Source organism: Diadema antillarum, unplaced genomic scaffold (genome assembly GCF_040938485.1).
Source record: "Diadema antillarum isolate AM-2024a unplaced genomic scaffold, OU_Dant_1.0 scf00000089, whole genome shotgun sequence".
NCBI lineage: Eukaryota > Metazoa > Echinodermata > Echinoidea > Diadematoida > Diadematidae > Diadema > Diadema antillarum.
In genome coordinates, this window is record NW_027270978.1 from 1048102 (window position 1) to 1072458 (window position 24357).

The window sequence follows — 24357 nt, forward strand, 5'->3', positions numbered from 1 at the left end:
TTGGAGAAAAACGCCTTCAGAGTTTTCCTTCCTACGCTATCATGATCAAGGGGAGCGAGATAGTTTTCACCACTTGACAATAGAAGGTATGCTCCTAGCGACCTCTGCGATGTTCATTCAAGCTTAGCGCCAGCGGTCTAGGCACGACCAATCAGTAATCAGGATGCCATGCACTGACCAATAAGATCACTCCCTTGTTGCTAGGGGCGGAGTCTAGCTGCGGCGCTAAATCCAAATCGTCGGACACGTTTCTGTTACGTTGAAAGTCGGAAAATCAAGGCCCAGAAAAACGCTGATTTCTTGCCTTTCCTTTGATCATTTAGCTTCGAAATTTCGGCAGATGATAGACAAAACATTAGACTACAAAATTATGCCAAAAATAGAAATCCGATTGTTTTGACCGATTTTGATGATGTGACTTCAAACTCGATTTTCACGGCTCAGCTCTCAGCGACTTTAGGATCCTTTGTTGTAGCGGGTCACATATATCAAAGTCAGGAAAGTTGAAAAATTCAGGCATTTGTAAAAAGTAATCTGAAGTAAAATAAGTAAAAAAAAAGATTACAGTATAAAGTTAAATCTGTTGATTTTGATTATCAAAATAGAGCTGATAGATACATGAAAAACTGATAAATATTATCAGTGCTAACCTCTTGTAAACATTACCTATAGATTGTAAATCTTTCAAGCAAAGATCATACAGTGTACTTCACTTTTCAATAGCTGATGTGTTTTGCCACACCTATTTCATCCATACATGTATTACAAAATCTTTGATTGAATCTTCTTTATCAAATCTAACTGGATTTGTCAGCATCACTTACAATGTATGTTTGTATATAAAGTGTTTATTCACACACACATATATATATATTTGAACATTCTTGTGACTTTTTTCTTTTAAATGTGGCTCAAAATATAGAACTTAATAAAAGCATCACTTGTAAACACTATACTCTATGGCAGTTATAAAAGTCCTGCATAGGATGCATACAAACTTAGTGAAAGGCAATACAGTATAGATAGATAGATAGATAGATAGATAGATAGATAGATAGATAGATAGATAGATAGATAGATAGATAGATAGATAGATAGATAGATAGATAGATAGATAGATAGATAGATAGAGAGAGAGAGAGAGAGAGAGAGAGAGAGAGAGAGAGAGAGAGAGGGGGGGGGGGAGGTAGAGTGAGTGGGAGCGGAACAGTGCAAATACAGACAATTTCAATCATGCACCCAATTTGTTGACCAGTCATTGATGGCCATACAAAAGATGGAAGGGTTCATGGACAATATTCTGTAAGGTGTGCAGTTGATTGCTCCCAAGCATGGTTTAAAGAAAAAAAAAGAGAGAATATAATGGATGCATTCCGCTCCGGTAAGAGTGACTTTTAAATCCCTGATTGGACTAGTGTTCGATGATTAGTGCAGAGAAAGGGGGGTAATAGATGGTTGAGCAAAAGACAAAAGATACCGTAGGCGTGTGGGTGGGTGTATGCCTCGTATACTGAAGTGTTTACACCAATATCACATAAAAGGCAAGTGTTTTTGCAGTACCTGTATGACATTAGTACAGACGTCAATCCTCTGTTGGAAGTTGATTAGCGCTTGGCATTTTTTAGATGCTTTTTTTTTAAAACTGAATTAGTCTCCGCCCCATGTTACCTTCATGAACCATTTCCTGTTGGACCTGAGTATAAGCCCGGTGAATTTCCTGCTTGGTTTCATTCTGTCATGCACCCATCATTGTAACTTTTGCCTTTCCCTGCTGAACATTGTGTTGCAATTCAGAGGAAGCAATTCAGCGGCTGATCAGCCTGGCTCGAAGTCCGTATTATCACTCAGGTAGCAGCTCTGTCATTTCCGAGACACAAAAACCAGTTGCGATTCATGTGATTTTTGTGATATTTTCTTGTTATTTGCTTTGTATGATTTCAGCATGTATTTTGATATGATGACGATGAGTTGATTACAAAGATGTACATCTCTTTATATATTTATTTCAATTTTGCTAATCTGACTTTGGTATCCTAAAATAGGAAAAGTTTACTGAATGTGTGTGCTTGTGTTTGATAATTATTTGATTGACGCATTTGATGATTCTTAGTGATGATTTCATAGTGTCACTAACCAGGCGTGTTTTAGCTGCATAGTAGTTGTGCTCGCAATGTTACAAGTAAGTCTTGGATATATTGTAAAATCAGAAATGTTTGCGTGCATGAAACTTTTGCAATTTTTGCGAGAAGCCAAGATTCCTGTGTTTGTCTACACAATGCATTGAATGCCAGTGGCAGTTTGCAAAAGTTTAATGCCTATTAATGTTTCTTGTTTTATAATACACTGTAAAATTTCATCAGGTACAAATGTCATTCACAAAACTGCATGTGTTTGAAAGTTTTGCTGTAAAAATTGTTGTGATGATTTGATGATAGTGATGAATCCTGGACACAAACTCAAGTCTGGTGAACTTATACATGATTGCTGTAAATGCCAATGGGATTCAGAAAGTTTTATGGTGATACTCTGTGAGACATACCAAACAATACCTTTTACAAGGTGTGTACATTGATTGTAGCATAGCTGGGCCGTGGTGACTCTAATTGTTTCAAACACAAACAGCCATTGCATTTAGTTATGGCTTCAAAGCTTGTTTTATTGAGAAAGGACTGAAAACCTCTATGTGTGAAAACAATAATTGAGCAATTGTTGGACAAAATCGCTTGAAATTTGTGTTGAATTTGTATTTGTTTTGTATGCACAAACCTTTGTAGTGATGAATTTAATCAGCTCTTTGTCAATTACAAAGAAAAGTAACAAAGCATCCATAAAGAACACATCTTCCATAATGGATGCTGCTGGCTTGGACGTGTGCATGTATCACATCTTAGTGATCATGTTTTTGGTTGTTCGATAATCATAATTTTGGTCTCAAAAGTAATTCTACTATTTGTATTCATAGCCTCGTTATGAGGTTGATGGTTTGTCATGTCATACTCTCCCATAGACTACAATATATCACAAAAGGAAAAGGAAATGTTTCACTGATTTGATAGTGTTTTGCCATGATCATACACTGACATTGTTCATTTGGTCTACCTAAAACTACAGTGTAATATACCGGTACTCTTGTGACAGCCAATGTATGTGACAAAACCAACAATGAGCCATGTACAGTGTTTAGCTACAAAGGGAAATTTGGGCCGGGAAGGTCATGCCCAATTTTGTTTGTCTGACTTTGTAATTTATGAGGTGAGCTATACGTCTCTTCCCAGAAAATATTTGGAAGTCATACACAGGGGGTGGAAAGAGTGTGATTGAATACTTTTGCAGATTTTGCACTTTGTGTTTGTTTGTTTTTTCAAATCATAACGAGGCACAACAAATTGATATTTTCCCATTTCCATTTGGGCATATATTCAATACCAACTGTACTTTTAATAAGCACGAGGGCATATGGGCTTGTAGTGACTTGCATAATTCTGAATAATTCTGAACCAAAGAAGTGTTCATGTTATTAAATACAACAAGTACAATTTGGATATTTAAATGCTATGGTGCACAATGTATGCCTGTTAATTGTTTGTAAAATGGTACATGTATGTTGTGTAGAGTGGGTAAATTGAAAGTCATACGTTTTCTCAAGGAACATCCCATAAAGACAATTTCTTTTTCTTTTTTCATATTTTGGGGAGAAAGGTCAGAATTCACAGAAGCAATTTGAATGTAGTCTGTGGATAATTCAAATTTTCAGTTGTGTAGTCTATGCAGGTGATACATGTTAGTAAATTGTTAAGAGCATGTGCAAAGTACCTGTGTGCATATTTTGCACTTCATTTAATTCATGAATTTATGGATTTGATGTAATTTACCTGTGTGAATTCGGGCAAGAGATGTAATTATTATTGTGTATTAATTGTGATGTAATTATTATTGTGTATTACTAAGTGTATTGGTCCACAGCATTTTTAGCAATCATACGCAAGGCTCTACTCTATTGTTTTCTCCAAGTTACAGTATTTATTCGTGTCGGTACATTGTATGTTTGTTTGTTTGTGGCATTATTTGAAGTTGCAGAAATCGATACCTCTTCAGAAATGTATTGATGTATACCATATGATACATGTAGGCCTACCGGGTATTTTATTTTGCAGCCTGGTTCCTCACTGTATTTCTTCTTCAACTTATGTATCGGAGTAAGTATAATGCTTTTGAAAGTGCAGAATTCAAGTCAAATAAGATCAAATCAAATCAATTCAAATCAGAGTTGCTTTGTTGTGTTATACCATTCAGGTAGTAATCAAGACCAGCAGCGGTGGGATGGATGAGGAGGAGGTGAAGATCAAACAGGAGATCTACGCCGGATCCACCTCCGTGCCCGAGCTGCCCCCCAAGGTCGTCAGGATATTTGTCAGCTCCACCTTTGTTGGTGAGTTGGGATGACAATCGCAAGCGCTTATTAGCGTGTGATTCTTCCCATCATAATGGCAGTTTAGCCTGTGGAGAGTTCAAAGTTTCCATCAAATTTACTTTAGTCTGCAAAAGAGCAAGATAGTTGATGACATAAAACTCCAAAGAACACACATGTATGGAGATTCTGTGAGTAGTGAACCCTTAAGGGGGTATCTCACTGAGCGGCGAACGTTTGCGAACGTAGCGAATTTGGGAATTCGCCAGGGTTCGTAAACGGTTGCAAAACGTTCGTTAACATTCGCAAGAAAGTTCGCAAACGGTTTTTATTGTCGCAAACAGTTTTTCTTGTCGCAAAGAAATTTTGAACATGTTCAAAATTTCTTTGCGAACCTTTGCGAATTTGTATTTTCGCTAACAGTTGCAAACATTCGCAAACATACGCAAAACACTCATAAAACACTCGTAAGAATTCGCAAACGGTTGTAATACGGTGTCGCTAACATTTTTATATGATTCGCCACTGCTAGCGAACAAGTAACCACATGGTTCCTATATAAAAGCTTCTGAAACAGACAAGGTTCCACTCTAAGAAAGTTCTTGAAGCTCTTGACATCTCCATCATGATTGTAATTGCTTCAAAAGCTTTTCATATTGACTAAAGTCTGTCCTCTGCAACAAGCACTCTCTGACTCTCTTTCTTTTCTTCTTCCTTTCTTGTTTTTCTTTATTTTATTTCTCTTATGCTGCACAATACATAGCTGTAGCAGCAGCCTGACAAAGCAGCTCTTCATGGATAGCAACACCTTGAGCCTCTTCTTGGCAGAAATTTATTTCCATATCCTGGAAATCCATCTTGAACGGTTGTCACAAGAGATCTGAATTCAGTGGAAGGTTTTATGTCGTTTTATGGGTATTACTATACACAATCGCCTGGTACTTTTCTAGGTCCAAGAACATTCGCAAAATTGTCGCAAAGGATTTGCAAACAGTTGCTAATATTTGCAAAACTGTCGCTAACATTTGCAAAATTGTCGCTAACATTTGCAAAATTGTCGCTAACATTTGCTAACATTCGCTAATATTCGCCACCTGTGTTCGCAAACACTTTCGCAAACATTCGCTAAAGTGTTGCTAATTGTCGCTAAACATCGCTAAAAGTCGCTAACTGTCGCTAATGGCAGAAGCGAACTTTGATTTTTCGCAAACATTCGTCCGAAAAGTTGGCGAATCTCAAATTCGCTACGTTCGCAAACGTTCGCAAACGTTCGCCGCTCAGTGAGATACCAGCTTTACATGGGAATTCACCCCAAAACACATGTGTACATGTACAGTAGATTATTAAGTGAATGTAGAATGTTAGAAATTAAGAACATGCCAATGAACTTTGAGGAAAATCAGACCATCTGTTCGTAATTATTTGCGTTCTAAAAGTTATGGTTAAATTCATGTGCTATGACTGTTTTATAATGAAGGCAACAAGTCCAAGATATCGCAGTATGAGTTGTAGGGTGTGTGTGTGTATGTGTGTGTATGTTTGTATATATTTATATTACTGTGTGTGTCTTTCAGATCGATTCAGTTCAAACCGTATTTTCAGTTTTTCAACTTTTCAACAGTGCCCTGTTGCATGTAACCTAATTCTATGGCAATCTCATGCTCAGACTAACCGTTACTTTGGTCCACTGTTCCCTTTTGGGTGAAATTTGCAGTCAGAGTTGAACTTCTCAGATTAAACAGAAAGTGTTCTCATTCATGTTGTAGATGCGGAGGCAGAGAGGAACGTCCTGCTGAACGAGGTCAATAACACCCTCTGGTGGTGGTGCAAGCACAATGACCTGGACTTCCAGCTGGTGGACATGCGGTGGGGGGTGCGGGACGAGGCGTCCACCGACCACGCCACCACGCAGATCTGCCTGCGGGAGATCCAGAAGTGTCAGCGGATCTCCATGGGCCCAAACTTCCTGGTGAGTTGTCTGTCAGGAGTGCAGTAGATGGAGTAGTTCTCGACATTGTATCTTCACACGTTTGACCCAACATTTCAAGGTCTGCTTTGTAATGGAATCGGATCGTGCCAAGTTTAAGCTCAAACTGGACAAATTGTTGAAGGATACTCTATCTTTAGACCTTAAATGGGAGCAAGTTACATTTGTTAATAGTATTTTAATGATGTTGGCAAATTTCTGTGTGTTTATGTGAGGATTTGACAGTTAGTAGCTTATTAATTTTTTGTAAGCTATGTTGAGAAAACATGTATGGGTAAGCCTGATTGTGGCTGAGGGAAGAGGGTGGTTCACATGCAGATGTTTCCTTCAAGATGGTGTACATAGAAATCTCCTGAGGGATGTTTGTCATCAAAAGCTCCGATGATGTTTAGAGCACTTTACGAGAGACATTAGCAAAAACTAAGCTTGCAGTGTAACATAAAATGCAGGAGTGTCTTGCACAATTCATGCATACATTGTACATGTATAATATATTGATGCAACGATCAGCGATTCTACAATCTTCATTTATTGGGTGCCTTGCCTCTCAGTTCCTGCTGGGACAGCGATACGGATACTGCCCTCTGCCGGCAACCATCAAAGCATCCACGTATGGACTCCTCGAAGAGCACGTCACCGACAAGAGCGACATCTCCCTCCTGTCGTCATGGTACCTCAGGGATGATAATGCGGTGCCTCCGGTCTTTGTCCTCCAGCCCATCTCGGAGGATGCGAGGGAGCGATGGTCGGACATTTCGGAGCAGCTGGGTGCGATCCTGAGGAGGGCAGCTATGGAGGCGGAGCAGGGTGGAAAGATAACATCGATTGAGAAGCACTCTTTCTTTACATCAGGTGTGTACGGGTTTATTACAACCATTCTCCTAGGCAATCCGACAGATACTGTACAAACTGAAGATGGCTTGAATGGAATCACAAGCCATGGCTCTTTGTATAGTGCAAGATACAACTGATGACCATAGACACTTTGAACATTTCATTGTACTCTCTGGTCCAAATGAGTTTCTTCCTCTCTTATTGCATGTAATTCCTGGCTTATTCTGTTTGCTAACTATTGTCAGGCAGTTTGGGAGGACCCTAGGGGGTTAATATGAATTGTCCATTTTCCAGTGCGTTTATGAGTGTAATGGACCCTGTTAAGTCTTTGCAATAAATGAAATAAGGGTATGAAAGTGTTGATTGTGACCATGTTCAGTACAACATAATGCGAGTTTGTGTATTGTTTTCTTTAAAATTAGTTCATTAACTGTCATTTCTTACTTGTTGTGTAAATGTGTTTGTTTGTGTTGACTTCAGTGACAGAACTTGAGATCAGAGAAGCTCTAGAGTCCGGTCATCCAAGTCAGCACTGCATGGGTGTGACAAGATCCATCACAGATCTTGAACAGCACCTTGGAGAGAGAAATGCCAGAAAGTGAGTGAGATGCACACTGAATCAGAATGCAAAAGGGGAAGGGATTGTGCCTTGTGCTAACCCACAGCTTTATTTTGAGAAGAATAGTTCTTCAAAGAATCATTCAAAGGTATTGAGCGAAGGATAATGAATTACCTCTTTCTTTTCTGTCATGACATGCAATAGACCTCAATTTGAATATGCAGTTGGGAACTTTAGGATTGATTGTAAGAAATGATGCATGCTTCATGGATGTAGATTGATGTCTGAGTAGCAGTTTGATTGTAAACATGTGGCTTAGCACTCTTAATTGTTTCCAATTTGTAAACTTTCGTTTCATTCCTTTCATTTTGAAGATATCATTTTAACTTGAAACTGAAAACGTCAAATTTAACTGTTTAGGGATAGGTCAGACGACTGTGGAATTGCTCTGTGTAGTCTGAAATATATATTCCCATGATTGAGAGTCTTTTGTAATCTGTTCGGCCATGAATTTCCTTGGCCCAGATTCTGTGACATGTCTGCTGATGGCAAAATCCGAACTGATGAACAAGTCCTTCTGTCAGACCTCAAAAAGAACTATGTGCTTAATCGTCTGGAGGCACAAAATGTACACCACTTTGACGTGAGATGGTCTTCCAAGGGGATTGACCCTGCCAACAGCAATCACAGAGCCTACCTTGATCAGTTTGCCGCCGCGATCACAAACAACACCATCGACCTCATCAAAACGGCACAGAGCACGTACAAGCACTACGCGCTCGGCAAGGACGAGCTCTTCCTCGAGGTCGCCCACCACGCGCAATTCTGCCGTGACAAGTGTGCCAACTTCCAGGGCTGCGATGACATCATCGGCGCTATCTTTGAGAAGATCAGAGACGACACCCTCCAGAAACCAGTCGCCATTCACGGCCCCTCCGGTAGCGGGAAGACCTCCATCATGGCAATGGTGCAGCAGAACGCGACGAAGCGGCTGGACTTCCCGTGCGTGGTCATCGCGCGGTTCCTCGGCACCACCTCGCAGAGCTCCACCATCATCAACGTCCTCCTCTCCATCTCCCGGCAGATCTGCGCGGCCTTCCAGCTGCCGGACACCAGCGAGACCGTCAAGAGGACCCCCAAGGAGATGTTTCCCTACTTCCATTCACTCCTTCACCACGTGTCTTCCACATCGGACCGTCACCTCCTGGTCATGTTTGACTCCCTGGACCAGCTGGAGAGTGTGCATGGGGCTCACAGGTACTTCACTCTATTCCATCTGTACTCTTCCAGAGGATATAGTTTCTGTCACTATGACGACCATCAATACTTTTAGTGTTGATATACAGACACTTTTGGTTTTAAGCAACCAGTGTGTGAAAATGGAAATTGCAATTGTCAGCTTTGGACACACACAAAAAAAAAAACAGCTAATGATCAAGGAGTAAGTTATCAAATTTCTATTGAAGAAGCTCAGACAAATTAAGACATATCCAAAAATATCTTAAAAGTTTCCTCTCTGGACAAGAAGGTCCAAGGTCCCCATCACTTGATACATGGAGATGTTATACTATCAATCCAGCCAGGGTGTCATATCTTCGATGCTCTTCATATATTTCAGTCTCTCATGCAATCACTCATCTTTTTGTGTACTCTCTCATCTATGTCTGGCAAGATGTCTGTGGCTACCCCGCAATCTGCCGCCCAAGATCCACATTGTGGTCTCCACCCTCCCGGACATGTATGGCATCCTCCAGAAGCTGGAGCAGCTGCTAGGCAACCAGGACTGCTTCCTCCCAGTGGAGCCGTTATCCGAGGGCACCGGGGATGAGATCATGCACAACTGGATGAGGGGCATCAAGAGAGGAGTCACAGATGAGCAGAACAACATCCTGAAGAGAGGTAGGTACTCAGTAATGATTTGTGCCCATAGATGTGGAGATGTTTTCGATAGTGTAGGGTTCTTGCAACCAGTAACCAAGAAAATGTATTTGCCTGCATCGCACAGTATCAATGGCAGATTTTGCTCATGTGGCAACAAGTGTGAACACCTCTTGCCAATCAGGCAAGCAAATGCAACACATGGGGCCAAATTCATGAAGGTGGTTTAAATTTAGTCCATGGTTTCCATTTTTGGACCATGGACTAAAATATTAATGATTGAAATAGTCCGTATCAATGCGCTTTTGTAACTGGACGTCTGTTGGCATACTCAATCGGTCAATCATATTTATGCAGAAGAAATTTGCATAAACAATGATTTGAATTTAAACCACCTTATGTGAATTTGGACCATGGTATTTAAAAAAGAAAAAACATATAGAAAGCTATATTGCTCTTAAAATGTGAATAAATGCCAGCCCTTCGTACAGGTAAACCAACAGCTTGACAGGCTTATCCTAAGATAAAGTACACATACTTTGTTTTTATGCAGCAGAAATACCAAGTACCACAGATAAGTAAGCTTGTCACAGTAGACATATATGGGATGGATCTTTGTCTGGCAAAGGGAGGATGAACAAGGTTCACTGCATATTCAGAGTCGGATAAGAGTTTGGTGTAGAATGAAATTAGAAGGTGACGCCATTGTGGAGATGACGTGTGTCTTCCATCACAGCATGACGGTGATTCTGTTTCCCTTCCGATATCCAGCTTTCCTGCAGTGCCCCCAGCCCTTGTTCCTCAAGCTCCTATTCGAGGAGGCTCGCCGCTGGAAGTCCTACACTGTAGTGAGGGAGGAGGATCTAGCCGTGACGGTCAGGGCAGCCATCTGGAAGCTCTTCGAGCGGCTGGAGAGGATGTATGGCCGCTGCCTTGTTTCTCATGCTCTTGGATACATCACAGCAGCTAGGTGAGAACTAGGGTGTGAGATAGTGTTGTTTGCATTTGGAATGGCCTTCACACAACTGTGGTTTCAGCTCCATCTCTTGAGACCTTTCGGAGCAGTTTGAAACCACTTACACTCCGATAACCCTCATACTAAGGATTTTTTTTTACTTGCACCATTAAGTTTATCTTCTTGCACCAGATGTGATGTTTGTTCCTGTAGTCACACCTATAGCACCCAGTACGACAATACTCTTTGAGAGTGATGTACTTATTGGAAGAAGAAGAAGATAATTAGATGAAATTTTTCATATATCTCAATCGTTTTGTTTTTATATTGCTCCTATTGGTGACTCTTATTACAAGAACAGCATATGTAATTATGTGCAATGCCTAAGGCAGGGCTCAACATTTAATGGTGGTTGCCACCAGGGCTGTAAAAATTTGATGTTTGGCCACCAAAAATTAATTTTGTGTCACCAAACTTCCGAAAAGGCAAAATTTGGGTTTTGTATTTGCATTGATATGCAGAGAAAGTGGCTTGATCCTTTGCTATTTGATATCGTAGAATAATGGCACTGGGGGATGTGTGCCTTTTTATCTCTTATGATATGACCATGTAGTTGCTTTCATTAATGTGTTCTGATTATGTAACACCAAGTAAAATTCTTCTCCCCCCCCCCCCCCCCCCATCCATCCCTGGCAGGAGTGGGTTGGCAGAGGCTGAGCTGGAGGACATCCTGTCCATCGACGACGACGTCCTGGACGAGATCTACCAGTACTGGTCGCCGGTCGACCCGACCACGGTGAGGATTCCGTCCCTGCTCTGGACACGGCTCAAGTACGAGCTTGAGGAGTATCTGGTGGAGAGGCAGGCTGACGGGAGGGCTGTGATGGTCCTCTACCACAGGTAGGTGGCATGGTGGCTCTCACCTATTCCTACAGTCTGGTGGAAAAGCATTAGAGGGAGAAAATCATTTATTTCTCGCGTGTCAAATTGGCGATGTCATCAAAGTGAATGTTGATTTTAAATGATTGTATTTTGTTTTTTGGAATCATGACTGATAGGGTATACCGTAAAAGTGGAAATTTTCACGGTGTTGAAATTTTTTTGCATTTCGCGTAACCAGAAACTAGCGTGAAAATAAAAACACACAAATATTGTTGCTTGCCATATGTTCCTGTGCGTGGTGTCTTGATTCCGCAAAATTAACAACACGCGAAACTCTTCTTACCCGGCCAAGCGCGAAAACTTAGTCGCGCGAAAATATCCACTTTTACAGTAGTCAAATTATAATAGCAGAACTGAAAAAATGCTTCCCTTTGTCCAATGGGATATTTTATTGTCGAATTTTATTATTCAATTTCCTGTGAAATTCATTTAATTTTCGGAGGAAACTTGGCAATCAGTGCAGAATTTCCATCATATTTTGTTATTCCCCACACCCAGACATTAACTCAATGATGTTTGTGATCCTTCCAAAGGCAATTCAAAGAAGCTGCCCAAGCCAGATATCTGAATGACCCAGAGACGGCCAGAGAACGCTATAGGATTCTGTCGGATTTCTTTCAGGCGAGATGGTGCGACACCCCAAAGGTATACGAAAATTTGTAATTAACTTCCAAGCACTCACTCAAAAAAAAAAAAAACAGGCAAAAAAATGAAAATACAAACAATACATAGCTTGAATGAAATGCTATGTCAGCTCTGCTTGTGGAAATATTTTGATGCTGCATGAAAAGATCAGAAGTTTAAAATAAATTAATTTTGGCATATATTTCTGGGTTTGCATGGTTTTTGTTCAAAGTTTTAAAGGAAGAATTTGTATTCAAGAAATGTTGCTGCATTGAAATGTATGAAAATATATGCCTCATTAACTGTTACGCTCAATTTTTTCTGCACCCTGCAGACCCTGATTCTGACCCAGAGGAATGAAGTCCTCCAGGCTTACCGCAAGGTGGCTTCCCAGCCGCTCCGCTTCGACAGGGAGTTCAACCGTCGGAAGATCAGTGAGCTGCCATACTGCCTGCTCTTTGCCCAAGACATCCCCAGGTTCATCGAGGTAGGGATGAAATACATGGTATAGCCCTTCTATTCCTCATTGCTTCATTCTGTTAGGATTCCCATGTTTAACCCTATTCTAACTGGGCTATTTGAGACCAAGTTTTTACTGGGGGGGGGGGGGGGTCAATTTGACCCCCCTTCAGATCTCGACCACCGATTGCGCGATCGCCGCAAAATTTTGCCTGAACATAGAGCCGGATGTCAGCTACAAGATTACATGGTCATACAAAAGAAAAATTTTGATTTTCTATTTTTAGTAAATTAATTATGCAAATTTACGCATGAAATCATATTTTCACCTATAACTCCATTACAAAGACTGAATGATTGCTAAATTTTTGTGTAAGAGTTCCTCAAGACACATTGAACAATTTTCTTGTAAAAAAATAGCACAATCAAAATCAGTTTCTTTTGATTTTTATTGTTTTGTTAATTTCTTACGTATTTCATTGTTTTTTTTTACCTTTTGTTTGCTATTGTTTTTTGGCCAAAATTTGTTGCAGGCACTTTTTCAAGCTTATCTACATTAAAATTGATTAATTTCAATAGTTAAAAGTTGAAATAATCTAATTTATATCAATTTAACCAAAAAACACAATTTGCATTGGATTTGCACACGATATCATGAATTTGAGCCATTTTCGGGTTGACATGCATACGCAAAACATTACGTAACTTCAGAACGGTGTACCCGGACATCGTAAATTTGGTCTCAAAATATGCAGGAGACTTCAAAGAAAAAAGTCATGAAACGACGCGGCAAAATCTTTGCGCGTTGCGGAATCGCGGCGCGAAATGTCGAGGGGGGGGGGGGTCAAATTGACCCCCCCCCCCCAGTTAGAATAGGGTTAAAGCCCTTACACTAAACTTGAAAATTTTCCTGAGAAATGGCTTATGACTTGGTGGGAACACAGTCCACATGACATTCAAACATCCATTAGCACCATCATAGAGCAAAAGCTGATTTCCCATCTGAGAGTAGTTTATGATATTTGCCAAGAATCTGAAGTATTTTTCTCAAATCTTTGCTGGATAAGTTTCTTCAACAATTTTTCTTCTACCATCTACTGGTAAGCTCATTCTTACATGAGTGCAGTCATGCTTGATAGTGTGGCAAAGTGTGTGGTTGTGGAAAACATATCTGGGAATTGTGCAGTGATGAACAAGAACTTGACTCAAATACGTCGTTCCTTTCAAGGACAGTTATCTTTTCTGCATTCATGCCTGGCTGCTGCAATCATCAATCGAAGAGGTTCTAATGCAAAATTTTCATTTACTCCGACAAAAAATGTGATGAAGAAAATTTTTTGAATTGATTCTCATTGGTGTTCCTTTGCCTCTTCAGCAAACGTTTGGTAACTTTGAGTTCCTGCACACCTGCTTCCTAGCTAACTCCACCCAGTACCTGATTGAGGAGCTGTCGTGGGTACTGACCCATCCTTCCATCCTGGGGCCAGACCTGCACTCCCAGCTGGCTCTTCTGCAAGACACACTCAGGTTTGTAGCACATATGGTGTCGCAGTCTCCCACTCGTACTTCACTACTGTACATCATGCAGAAATATTCTTGGTACAGTATTCTTTTTTTGCAGATTCCTCACTACTTTAGGCTAGTGTGAATTCTAAAACTCGCAAACATGTTGTTCATGATTTTCTTTGCACATTTGAAGGGCTTTAATTGTGTGTTTGGTCAGCTGATGATTAATACTACAGTCGTAGTACATGTGTGTGTCCAAGTATTCATATAAGTGTGTGTATGTATGCTGGTAACTATTTGTGCAGGCTATACATTTGAATGGATCGTTTGTGAGTAATAGCACATCAGTTTTCATGCATTGAAATGTAAAATCAATTCAGTCTTTTTTTGTGTGCATAGGAAGAAAATGTACATTGTACAAGTGAGCAATTGTGCAGAGTGAAATCGAAGAACCTGCAAATATATGATTTAAAGCTCCTTAGTGGAAAAATTTATTAGCGCAAAAATAAGGAGTTTTACAGTAAGCTTTCCCGACACTTTTCCTTTGGAAGAGTTAACCGGGGCTCTTCTTGTTAATATCAATATTGTTTTTATGACAGAGACCATGCTGTGCGTGTGCCAATCTCAATGAAAGCATGAAATATGTGCAGGTAGTGGAAGGGCTGGCAGCTTAACCCGTTGAAGACTAGTCTTGAGTATACTCGGGCAGGTGTCTATGGGAAATGTGTGTTATAGCAAAATCAGGTGGTCCCTGATGGGTTAATTTCTCCTGTATCAAAAGAGTTTGATTCTTGATCGTCACTTTGCCTGCTTTCCTGCAGGTTGGCCAAACCCACCCTGGAGTTCAAGAACAACCTCCAGCCTCTCGCAGTGGAGCTCCTGGGTCGCCTCAGCAACTTCGCCACCCAGTACCCGTCCCTGATCGGCCGCCTGGTGTCCGGGTGCCACCAGTGGTGCCGGGAGAGCAGCCAGCCCTACCTGGTTCCACAGATCAGCTGTTTCCCCACCCCTGGAGGTCCCCTCCGCACCACCCTCATTGGGCATGCGGGTGAGAATGCTCTTAAGGGAATACACATGTGTTTCCAGTATGTTGAAGAGTGAAAGACATATATCAACCCATCAAGTCCTGGTGAAAATTATTTACTGCAGAAATTATAACCTCAGCTTCATCAAATTGGCAACTCTGACTTCACTGTTGAAAGATTAAATGGTGGTATTAAGTTCATTTCATCTGCACAAAATTAGAGTTATCAGTTTGACAGAGAAACAAGCAGCCTTGTCTGTTTGATAATCAGTTGCCAATTTAAGTCTTGTTAATATGATGCCAATATAAAAATTTGTCATCAATTTAGCAATTAAGATGTGCCTGCTTAAAATGAACATATTGCAAACAATTTCTGGAATTCTATTACTCAGGCAACATCTTGAATCTGGCGATTAGCAACGATGGCAAGTTCCTGGCAACGTCCGACCAGGAGGGGACCGTCTACATCTGGGAGCTGGGTCTGGATGAGCTAATGCATTCCCTGAGAGACCCAATGGGTAAGACTTCTGGACAGCTTGATTAACATGAAAACTCTTGAAACCCTTCAGACAAATCAAGATGATATGAGTTTTGAACCAGCGAGAATTTGTTTTATTCACATTCTGCAGTCCTTTTGCAGAAAAATAGAATAGTGTGTGTATGTGTGTGTGTGTGTGTGTGTTTTTTTAGATCACTTCAGTTGTTGTTTTTGTCGTCATTGTTGTTGTTGTTGTTGTTCTTTTTTTTTATAGGATTGACAACTCAGTGAACAACGGGAAAAACACACTGAGAGAGCCATTGGAACGATGTTTCCCATTTACATCGGTGAAAATAGTTGTAATTGTATACTAGTAATGTTAATGTTGATGCTGTTACTGAGAGTACTGGCTTTAAATGTTTCCAATATCAGCAGAAATATGATGGGCCTGATTAGAGTCTCTCTGAGGGAGTAAGGGTCCAATGTGAAATTTAAGATTTAAGATAATAGTTGTAATGGCGCATTTACACGCTGTACAAACTTTTGGTTTTTTATGTCTGTGCCAATGTAGGCCTGCTGTCTCAGTGAAGATTTTTGCATAGTTTGTCTTTGCAACCTTGGTTTCTCCATATTCAGGCGGAGCGGTCGATCAGGTGATCTTCTCAGCCGACAACAGGTGGATTGTGGGATGGATCCGGGACTCGGTGACCCTCCAAGTCTGGAGTATGCAGAGTGGTGACCCCATGTCGAGGATGTCTGTGTGTGAGGGGACTGGGGACTCTAACAAGGAGAAAGGGCACCAGGCCTCCATTGCTCTGACCAGTAACTCGCAGACCATCATGTGTGGTGTGTCTGACAAAATTAAGGTGACTTGGAAAGCTTGGGGAAGTTTGAAGGGGAATTCCGGAGCAGTTGACAGTTAGTCTGATAATAAAGAGTTAAATTTTATAAGCACATCATTGAAACTTCATTCAAATTCGGTGAAAATTAAGGAATTTATGAAAAAGTGTTGCTAAAACCAGATCTTGAACTGTTGATGTGATTATGCAAATAAAAGAGTTGATAATGTCATCACCTCACAACTTGCCATATACTTTGTACCTTAAAGGGACTGTACAGTTCTGGTTGAGGTGAGGATTTAGCTTTTAACGTTTTACAAGATATTCAGAAACCACTCTATGAGATGTCAAACAGCATACAATTCTAGAGGGTATCAAAAGTTTATTTGATGAAAATCGGTTTTGAAATGGCTGAGATATCCAAAAACAAGGTGAAACAAAGAGATCCTAATAAAAGGCATGGCCTGTCACCTTGTATTATTATCACTTTTTTGGATATCTCAGCCATTTGAAAACCAATTTTCATCAAATAAACATTGAATCCTTCTTAAAATTACATGCTCTTTCATATTTCATAAGAGGTTTCTCATTATCTCAATAGGAATGTTATAAACCTGAATTTGTGGAAGTATTGGTCATTTACAGTAAATATGGGGCATTGTTGCCCAATTCTTTCTTCTTCTTTTTTTTCACTTCTGGAAACAGTGCTTCAGATTTTAACAAGGAATGCTTTTCTTCATGCCTTACTTTCAGATGTTTTCAATCCAGTCTGGATCCTGCAATCACACACTGGTCATTTCTAACGGGCCAATCAAGGGACTCTGCCTATCCCACGGAGACAAGTTTGTCCATGTCATGACCGAGAAGGCCAGCTGCTTGACCTATGACCTCGACACCTTTGACCTGGTGTCCGACCTTTCGCCTCACGAGGGGCAGGTGACCTGTTTTGCCAGCACGGAGAGTGGTCAGATGGCCTGGGGTCAGAAAGATGGGACATTTGTAAGTTGGAGTCATGTCAGAGGCAGAGTGTTTTATACTTCAATCATGTGTGTGGGGAAAAATTCAGAATTGGATGTTGGTTTGTTTAAATTACCAAAATGATCCCCTTGTGTGCAAGCTAGCCTGTACCTGGATTCCACACACTCCTTTTTCACCTCTACCTCTTTTAGAACGTATCACATTTAGGTCATGACTTGTTCTCGGTCATCTTTCAGAAGTATTTTGCTTTTAAATTTCCTGAAGAAAAATGTTCCTCCTGGAGAAAGTTGCTTTGAAACAAAGCAGTTTGAAAGCACACACAGTAAACAGGCACAAAGAAGACATTATAATAGTGACATTTCCATGACATTTGCTCCTATGACAATTGCCCCCATTAATATTTGCACGCTAAAGCCAAACATAATTTCTACCCACAAATTTAACTCTGACCCTAATCCTAAACCTCACATCAAACTAAAACTAAAACCCTATCACAACCCTAACCCTAAGTCCTTGGAGAAAATAAGTCCAGAGCAATTATCACTGGAGCAAATGTCGTGTCACCAATGATGACAGCATAAGTAAACTTAATCAATATCTGCAAATGAGCATTGTCAGTGTGTTTGTCAGTTTTGATGTCCACAACTAGATGATTGCAGAATCATCAGCGACATTAACTCAGTTGATAATGAAGCTACCAAACATTACAACAGCAGATTGAACATGTTTTTGTTACAATTCTCTGCAGTGCTATGTTCGCCGTGACGACCAAGAGAACAACAAATGGAATGTCCATCTGACGGAGAAGGTCCCTGGTGACACAGTCACTTGTCTGTGCATCAAAGAAGAGTTAAACCTGGTGATAGTGGCTGCTGACAAAATAACCTATGTCTGGGACTGCATCACAAAGAAAGTGAAGCATGAGCTGAGAGGTATGTCAACTACATTTCATCCATTGAGAATGGAAATGGAAAATCACGATGTAGAAATTCCATTGAATTGTTCCCCATTTGTTTTCTCAATTAATATTCAGTTTACTACAGAGAGAGAGAGAAAAAAAATCAGATTTTAAGGCTTGTTGAAATAGTTTTGAGCATAGGCAGGAAAGTGTATGAGCCTCATGAGTAAGAAAACCTGTGCATTTATATGAATTCTGAAATTGTCTTTAATAGAAATATCTGTGAAACACCAGCATGAATATCATAGTCAATTATTGTTTGGTTCTTGGTGAGTGTCTGTCTATATTGACTTCATGTTGTGGTGATGTGGTTAAGTATTCGTCATTGTACAACATACCAGTATTTCAGTTTATTTAGAAAATGCTACCAGTCACCAAGGATAAATACTGAATAAGTTGATGTTTATGTTGACTTGTATCTCTTCACAAGCTCTTGCAGTTTGTGCATACACAGTGAAGTGAAGAAATTTTGTTACAGCTCACACTGATGCGGCATTTCTCTGCCTCCAATGTTTCTGCTGTCACCAGGTCACGATGAGTGTGTGAGCTGTATGCGGGTAACCCGAGGCAACAAATTCCTAGTGTCCGGGGGCAACGACGATGTGATTATGGTGTGGGACCTGTCCCAGGGCTTCAGGATTGGCATGCTGGAGGGCCAGCAGACAGACATCTCCATCCTTATTTACCATGGCAACTTCATCGCTTCCGCCTCTTTTGTCTCGCCCTACATCAAGCTCTGGGACATATCGCCCAAGTATCTCTCCCAGCAGCAGCACAAGCTCGTCGACAAGCGGGGCGTGGCCGCCATCACCGGAGACTACAAGTATGTCATCCACCAGGACAATGTGGCCCAATCCAAGATCTGCGTGTGGGAGACCTCGACGGGAAGTGGTCGCGCAGTGGAAGTCTGCAGCTGCAATAGTGCGGTCTCCGCCTTTACCGTCACCAACTCGGGCAAGTGCGTCGCCGTCGGATGCGAGGATGGGAGTGTTGTTGTGTATGACATCGCCTCGCAGAAAGTTTTGGGTTCGGCCCGCACCGCAGAGAGTAAGGTCACTGCGATCTTTCTGCCAGCGGGCGACCGCGTCATGGCGGTGGCGCACATCGACAACACGATCGCCGTCCTGGCATTTAATTCGCTGAAGGTGCAGCGCCAGCACCAGGTGGACGTGAAGGGGAGCCTGTCGCATGTCTGCATCACGCCGCGGGACGCACTGGTGATGGCCAGTGATGCGGGCCTGGTCTACGTGAAGCTGTCGGCTTCCAGCGAGCTGATTAAGCTGGAGGGGAATCAGAGCCGTGTGAACTGCCTGGCCGTCAGCCCAGACGAGCAGCAGCTGGCCTGTGGTATGGAGGAAGCCAATGCGCTCGTCTGGGATCTGCAGCTGACAAGAGCTGACCTCCAGATCAAAGTAAGACAACATAAGCCCAATTCAAAATGACTGTAAAACAAGAAATTTTCTTATGCACGCAACTTGCAAATTTCATGGGATCCCAATCTTCATGAAATTATTAAAAATGCAAGCAAAAGTTTTTGTCTACACATTACATTAAATGCCAATGGCAGTTCACGAAAGTTTCATTCCATCAAAAAAGGCAGTTGGGTCTGATTCATGAAAGTTTCATGTCACGACTATTTCTGGCTTTACAGTAATCAAAGTCTGGTTGGGGATTTATGTTAATGAGCTGAATAATTGCTCTTTACATGGGCCACTATTTCCTGATGTATTAAGGGAGAATTTAAGTAGACAGACATTTTGGTATTTGTAGTGTTTCTGTCATGAGTGCAACTTTGTATTCAACACAATATCCAGATTGCAAAATATGAGCATTTAGGTTTGTACTACTGCTGTTGAAGAAATTGAATCTTTTTATTACATTTTGTTACCTTTATGAAGATTTGTTTTGAAAGGCAGCATTTATGGTAGTATTCCAGATGTTAATCTGTAGCTCAATCTTGTTACATGAATTTGTTGGAAAGAGGTTTTGTTTATCTTGAATCATAAGCAATAACATGCAAAAGCTCTAATACATAAATAGTTATGCTTCAGCACTAATATTGAATCTGAAATAATTCGCTCAATGCTGGTTTCTGATTATTTGATAGTATTGGGAAATTCAATTTTAAATTTCATTTAGATATCCTGGTTGTAATGTACTCAGGTGCAGGTGACATGAGAAAGAGAACAACTGGATGTACTAGATCAATATTTTTATTTGTGTCAACTTGCAGGCCAAGTCAGTGAATCATCTATGCTTCACCCTGGATAACACATACATCATTACAGCCGGGAATGACAGGGTAAGCATTGCTGAACAGTGTGATATATTGTAGAATGTGGCATTGTAGTGAATGATGAGTGACATGAATGACAGTATGTAAATGGTAAATGGTCACAAGTGCGATGGTACAAGATTGCGCACGGGGTGAAAGAGGAGATGCCCTATTCAAATTAATGATTCTTGCGAATGTCATGTCATAAGTAGTTGAACAGATTGGTTGCAGAAATCTTGTTGTATAATATGGGCAAGAAAGTGCGATCAGGTGTTGAAAGGTTTGGCAGATTTCAACACAGTGGTTATGGTTATGTTGTTTTAATAACCCATATCATTTTAAGGTTAGTTGATTGTTTTGGGGGTTTTTTCAGTGGACTTGAGAAATCGTTGTAGGGAACATGCACCATTATTTGTAGCTGTTCTCCTCAGGGACCATAAATCAAGTGTGTTTGTTTCTAGTTATTCTTTTTTTTGTATAATCTGAGAAAATTGGCTCGCCCTTCAAACATTTTTTCTGCCTGCTGTTACCTTGTTCATCTCTTCCCTGTGCACTTCCCGCAGTCCATCCATGTATGGCACCGCAGCAATGGCAGCCATCTGCTGAAGACCTACGTCTACTCCAACCTGACCAGCCTGGCCGTCACAGAGGGCGCCCTGGTGGGTACCACCCTGATCGGTCAGGTCGTCGCCATGACGATCAAGGTCCGTAGGAGGGCTCTGAAGAGGCAGACGTCAAGAACTTGCGCCATCCTGTAGAATCCGCTGTAGGAGGGATCCTTGGTAGGCATGTTGTGGTACGGACGGGTAATCGATGAGGTTCCTTGATGGGCTTTAGTTGACTGTAACCAAGTAGAGCTTGCTTCCCTTTGATATCGGTGATGAAGAATGTGAGCTTAAACTTAATACTGTAACTTGTGCTTTCATGGGAATATTCAGGTCTTTTTGTAACATTTTTTTCAAAGCTTCTTCCAAGCATTGGTGCAAGTGACAGCCTGTCTTCAGGGTGCCCTTCTGTCTGCCAATCTGTCTGTCTGTCAGTCTGACCATCTCTCTGTCTCTCTGTCATATTTAATTCATGTTGTTTTGATGACTTGAGAATGACTTTGTAGAGGTCATGGTAAATTAATTTGATTACCATACCAGATGCAAACTGATTGGATTTGGTTGGTAATTTTCAAGCAGCCAATGCTTCTTGGATGCAGAATGGGATGGATGTATGGCATTGGATGCAAAGGCATTTTAGATGTATAATCAAAGTAAATGATGTCTTTTTTTGTAATTACTTTAGTTGCCTGAACCAGGTAAAAAATTGCATATATAATACAATTGTACTTCAAATAAATATTGTTCATGATATACTTATCAGGGTAAGTCTTTCCAAAGTGCAAAACATTTTTTATTGACTCTGTAATATTTTTTGATCAATGCGATTTGTATATATTTTCATATTTATATTACTTTCCATTATCTTAATACCATTTTGGATGTCAAGATTAGTTACGCGTAGTGAGAGTGATGGAATAATCCTCTGTATAAATGATGTTGTTTTATCTTACTGTGGAGTTAATATCACAGATCCCATGCTGTCTTCCATGACTTACATTGTACTTTTCACAAAGATGAGAAAGCACTACCTCTAATGACATGTGATGGATGAAACTGAAAGGTTCACCTTCCCAGGAAGACGAGGGTGTGCCTCATAGTAACAGCATGCCAGACAAATTGTGAGTGGATGAAGCCAGCTCATCCTGAGCAGTGTGTGCTGTGTAAATGTGAGGTGGTGATCCCTCTCAAGTGACAGTTCTTGATAATTGCAGTCAGGCTCTCCTGAACTACCTCATTGCCCAGTGCCCATCAGTGTCACAGTAGATAATATACCCTGAGTCAATAATATGCACCTAACCATCAGCCATATACAGGGATGCACACGGGGACATTTGTTTTGAGTTGCAAAACTTTAAAAGCAGGAGCTACATAGACAGGCATTCCAAACCTGTGTCTCATAGTAGCTGATGACGGAGATTATAAATATGCAGAAAATATAAGACGTTATGATGACCCTGCCTGAAAAGGCAGAGAGTACTGCCTTGTATTTGTAATCAATTCAATGGAACGTGACTTGCTTTGTAATCATAGAATGTGACATTTATTGACAATCCTCAAGGGTGCAATACATATGAGAATTTAGCATGTTTACACTTTAAAAAGTGAACTACAAAGGTTTAGGCAATCAAAGCTTTAATGATATTTTCACTTTCTTTTCAGTTAGTACTTGTCGTGCATCTAGGCTGTCTTCTTATGGGAATGGAGCAGCTTAATCTCTTTGGAAATTGAAAATTTTGAAATAAAACCCTATTTTTGTATAATTCTTTGTAATATTGAGGCTTGTGGGTATTTATCAGTATTTAAATGAAAAGATGATGAAAATTTGTTATGTTTTGTCATTGGATAAATCCAGTCTATGCATCAAAATGTCTTCCAGCCTTATCAAGGGAAACAATTCATAGTTAGAGTGTCTTTTTTGTCTTTGCATTTTTGTAATAAATTTTATAGTAGCCATTATTTGTTGATTAAAGAAAAGCTCTGAAATAGACAAAGACCTGCTCCAGGTTCAACTGATGGCTGGTTAGTGATAGAGATGACTCTTTACTCAGTTCGTGTTTGCTCTATTTTCTTGCACAACTTAGAATTACAGCTTTACAATCTTGCACCAGCTTGAAGACCTCCAAGATTGTGAGAACATATAAAATAGGAAGGAAAGACTATTCAAAGAATGCTCTATTTTCCAACCGTTACACTAGGTGTTTGTGTAGCAAATACAATATGCAGGTATATGTGATGTCTAAAAGAAAGGGTTCCATGACATTTGCTCCTGCAACAACTGCTCCCATGAAATATCTACATGCTATTCAAGCCAAACATAAATTCTACCCACAAACATAACCCTAACCCTAATCCTAATCCTCACGTCAAACGAAAACTTAAACTCTATCACATCCCTAACCCTATTAAGTCCGTGGAGAAAATCAGACTGGAGCAATTGTCACAGGAGCACATGTCATGTCACCCAAAGAAAATAATGCAAGAAAGATCTTGTGCATGAAATCATGAGGCTGATGTATTATTTGTGTAAGATATTTGAAAATACTGTAATTGTGATGGTTTTAATTGGTTTTGTATGAAATGTTTGGGTGTCATAATTATTTTGTGTTGTGTGTCCATCATATTTCTCTAGATAATGATATGGAAGTATTTTGGGCCGATTGTGGCCAGAGAATACACATTTCATGCAGCTTTTTCTTCTCTCTCTCTCTTTCCCTTTCTTGAACATGATAAGATGCATGATACTGTATATGTTATATGTTTGTTTGTATACTTATGTTTTTATTTCTATAAATTTTTGTGACTTAACTACTCATATTTGTGAAATTAACACAAAGTGAAAATATTGCCCCTCTGTGCAGGAATACAGTGTCTTATTGTCTCCAAAGGGGACATTTGCTATCTTTTCTCCTTATGAGGAGTAATACTTATTTCTCGATCTGTGGCCCTGGTTCTCTGCCATGAATTTACCTACTCATTACATTGGCTCTCAGGTTTGTGAAATACTGGTATGCTTGTGGAATATGTAGCCACATACAGTGTATGCAA

The 24357-nt window shown here is 40.4% G+C and overlaps 1 protein-coding gene across 1 annotated transcript in view; it reads left to right on the forward strand.

Annotated features, from left to right (window-relative positions):
* Positions 1-21462, forward strand: part of LOC139718135 (NACHT domain- and WD repeat-containing protein 1-like) — a 29536-nt gene extending 8074 nt beyond the window's left edge. Inside the window, exons 2-20 of the mRNA XM_071629619.1 lie at positions 4294-4429; positions 6175-6377; positions 6947-7247; positions 7710-7827; positions 8314-9045; positions 9461-9687; positions 10438-10636; positions 11318-11521; positions 12097-12208; positions 12522-12674; positions 14022-14173; positions 14974-15200; positions 15569-15694; positions 16291-16520; positions 17247-17492; positions 18220-18403; positions 18958-19841; positions 20663-20731; positions 21268-21462. Of these exons, the coding sequence (XP_071485720.1) occupies positions 4321-4429; positions 6175-6377; positions 6947-7247; positions 7710-7827; positions 8314-9045; positions 9461-9687; positions 10438-10636; positions 11318-11521; positions 12097-12208; positions 12522-12674; positions 14022-14173; positions 14974-15200; positions 15569-15694; positions 16291-16520; positions 17247-17492; positions 18220-18403; positions 18958-19841; positions 20663-20731; positions 21268-21462 (4671 nt within the window). The 5' untranslated portion in view covers positions 4294-4320. The remainder of the gene's footprint in view (positions 1-4293; positions 4430-6174; positions 6378-6946; positions 7248-7709; positions 7828-8313; positions 9046-9460; positions 9688-10437; positions 10637-11317; positions 11522-12096; positions 12209-12521; positions 12675-14021; positions 14174-14973; positions 15201-15568; positions 15695-16290; positions 16521-17246; positions 17493-18219; positions 18404-18957; positions 19842-20662; positions 20732-21267) is intronic.
* The last annotated feature ends 2895 nt before the right edge of the window (positions 21463-24357 follow it).